This window comes from Geospiza fortis, unplaced genomic scaffold, assembly GCF_000277835.1.
Source record: "Geospiza fortis unplaced genomic scaffold, GeoFor_1.0 scaffold547, whole genome shotgun sequence".
Taxonomy (NCBI): Eukaryota; Metazoa; Chordata; class Aves; order Passeriformes; family Thraupidae; genus Geospiza; species Geospiza fortis.
In genome coordinates, this window is record NW_005054729.1 from 125,629 (window position 1) to 128,519 (window position 2,891).

Sequence of the window (2,891 nt, forward strand, 5' to 3'; positions counted from 1 at the left end):
TGTGGGTGACCCCGACGTACCGAGGCCGGGGAAGTCGCTGGCGCGCACGGCCCCAATGCGGTTGAAGCGGGCGTACAGGTATGCGGTGTCCGGGGGCAGCGCCGGGATCTGCTCCAGCCCCGCGTCGTCGCAGTACACCGAGCTGCCCAGGCACAGGCACAGCAGGCAGCTGGGCAGCCCTGCAAACAAGCCCCGACCCCATAAAATACCCCAGAACAGCGAGAGGAGCTCATCCCCCCGTGTGGACATGGATCTGTGATGCACGGAGCTGTCACGGCTCCCTGACCCCATAAAATACCCCAGAACAGCGCACGGACGTGCTCACATTGTGGGGATACAGAATCCACCGTACCAGAGCTGTCACAGCTCCCTGATCCCATAAAGTACCCCAGAACACTGGGATCTCTCCACCCTGCCATGGGGACATGGAGTTTGTGACACGCAGAGCTGTCACAGCTCCCTGACCCCATAAAACACCCCAGAACATCAGAAGGATGTGCCCACTCTGTGGGGACTCAAAGTCCATGACACCAAAACTGTCACAGCCCCCCAACCCCATAAAATACCCCAGAAGAGCAGAAAGAGCCCATCCTGCCCTGGGGACGTGGATCTGTGACACCCAGAGCTGTCACAGCTCCCTGATCCCATAAAATACCCCAGAACAGCACACGGACATGCTCACATTGTGGGGACACAGAATCCACGATACCAGAGCTGTCACAGCTCCCTGACCCCATAGAAAACCCCAGAACACTGGGATCTGCCCACCCTGCCATGGGGACACGGAGTTGGTGGCACCCAGAGCTGTCACAGCCCCGCATTCTCCAGGGAAGGGCCAGAAACTCCAAGCAAAAAAACCCCGTAAATAAATGAAGTGCAGGAGCAGGAGAGGGGAGTTTAAAGCCCCTAAATTCATCTTTTTTTACACCCAAAGCTCTCCTCACCCCCTTAATTTTCCCACTGGGGAAAGCAGAACTCAAGAAAATTCTTTTGGATCGAGAAAAATCTGTCCCAGCTGCCCCCAAGGCCCCAGCACGGGGGGCAGGAGGGGTAAAACCAAACCCACCCCACACCTGATCCCCCTCCTCTCCCCCAGGGTTCCCAAACCCCTTCGAGGGGGGGTTCAGAGCAGCTCAGCGCCAATTTCCTTTCTCCTCCCACTTAATTTTTCCCGGCCTGGAGTGACAGAAAAGGAATAAGGATATTTATCCTCGCTGCAGGATTTTAATTGTCACTAATCTAATTGCCACCGTCGCAAAGCCTCTGCTCATTAAAGCCTCGCTGCTTTGCTGGAGTTCATTTTTTCCCAGCCATTTCTCTCTCTGCAGCCCTCCTGTGAGCAGACTCAACCCCCAAACCCTGTGAAGAGCTGCTGGCAGCACCAAAATTCCCTTTTTTCCCCCCAGAATTCCACCTGTGTGATGTGGGGATGAATCCCAAGGGAACACAACTCACCCTGGCTGGGGATGGGCGCTGGGGGCACGGGGCCAGCACAGCTCTGGGGCTGCAGTTTTGGGGTTCCAGCCGTGGTTTCAGCCGGCTCTGGGAGGGTTTTGGGGTCCTTGGGGCGGGGAGCCAAGGTGCCAACCTCGATCTGCAAACACAGCTGGGTGTGAGTGTGGGTGAATTGTCCCTTCTGGGGTGGGTGGCACCAGTCAGGGTCATTAATCCCTTCTTGGAAAGCTCTCCAAGGAACCCTCCTGGCCTTCCTGGCCCCGAGGGATGAAGGAATCCTCACATCCAAGAGCTGGCAGGGGTTTGGCTCGGGTAAAACCTTCCCCAGTCCTGGGAGAGCTGCCAGGGCTGCTGCTCCTGCAGTGCCACAGCCGTCCCTGGCACCAAATCCCCGTCCCAGGATGCAGCCAGGGGCTCTCCTGTGTCCCCCTCACCTTGGGGACAAGGTCCCCGTACTCATAGAGCTCCTCGTAGTTGCTCAGGTCCAGGATGTCCCCGTAGCTCTCCAAGGTGACGTCGTAGTTGTCCAAATCCAGGTTTTCAAAGAGGCTCAGCTCAGCCTTGGCCTTGTCCACCTTCCTCCTGTCCTTGGCTGGCACAGCCCAAAGTGTCCCCAGGCACAGGGTGGCCACCCCCAGCCAGCCCAGGGGACACATCCTGCACCCGGCCGGGGTCACAGGACCTGGAATGTCACCAAGGGCTGGGTGGGGGGGACAGGCGACCCCAGGAGGGGACAGACAGCCCAAATCCTGGGGGAGACAGACAGCTCCCAAACCCAGAGGGGACAGACAGCCCCCAAACCCTGGGGGGACAGACAGCCCAAACCCTGGGGGGACAGGCAGCCCCAAACCCAGAGGGGACAGACAGCCCCAGCCCTGGGGTGGAGGGGACAGACAGCCCAAATCCCGGGGCGGACAGACAGCCCCCAACCCTGGGGTAGCGGGGACAGACAGCCCCAGCCTCGGGAGGGGACAGACAGAGGGGACATTCCGTGACCCTTTTCAGCGCATTTCACGCTCGGCTGTGCAGGGGAGGCCCCGCGGGGCTGCCGGGGCTGCCCGGCTTTCCCAGCCCCGGGGGGGGCGGGGGGGGGCCGGGGGGTGATGAGGGGGTCACGGCCCTCGTGGGGACGGGCGGAACCGGCCCCTGGCTCAACAAGCCCAGCAGCCGAGGAGAACCAGCGCCAGGAGCCCCGGAACTGCTGCTCCCCCTTCTGGTCCCACATCCAGGTCTAAATCCCGGTCTAAATCTGCTTTTCCAACATCCTGGCGGGCCAGAGGCCACGGGATCCGTGTGACAGCACGGGGACATCCCCCAGTGCTGGCAGCTCCACATCCAAACCCACCAGGACCCATTCCCACAGGAGAATTCCCTCCCGTGGGACACCCACGGCAGAGCAGGGCTGGATCCCAAATCCCAAATCAAATCCCAAATCC

At 60.3% G+C, this 2,891-nt stretch overlaps 1 protein-coding gene across 1 annotated transcript in view; it reads right to left on the reverse strand.

Annotated features, from left to right (window-relative positions):
• OPTC (opticin) overlaps positions 1-2,132 on the reverse strand; it is a 4,123-nt gene extending 1,991 nt beyond the window's left edge. The window contains exons 1-3 of the mRNA XM_005430990.2: positions 1,890-2,132; positions 1,456-1,594; positions 21-179 (exon numbers count right to left, since the gene is read on the reverse strand). Of these exons, the coding sequence (XP_005431047.1) occupies positions 21-179; positions 1,456-1,594; positions 1,890-2,111 (520 nt within the window). The 5' untranslated portion in view covers positions 2,112-2,132. The remainder of the gene's footprint in view (positions 1-20; positions 180-1,455; positions 1,595-1,889) is intronic.
• Between the last annotated feature and the right edge of the window lie 759 nt (positions 2,133-2,891).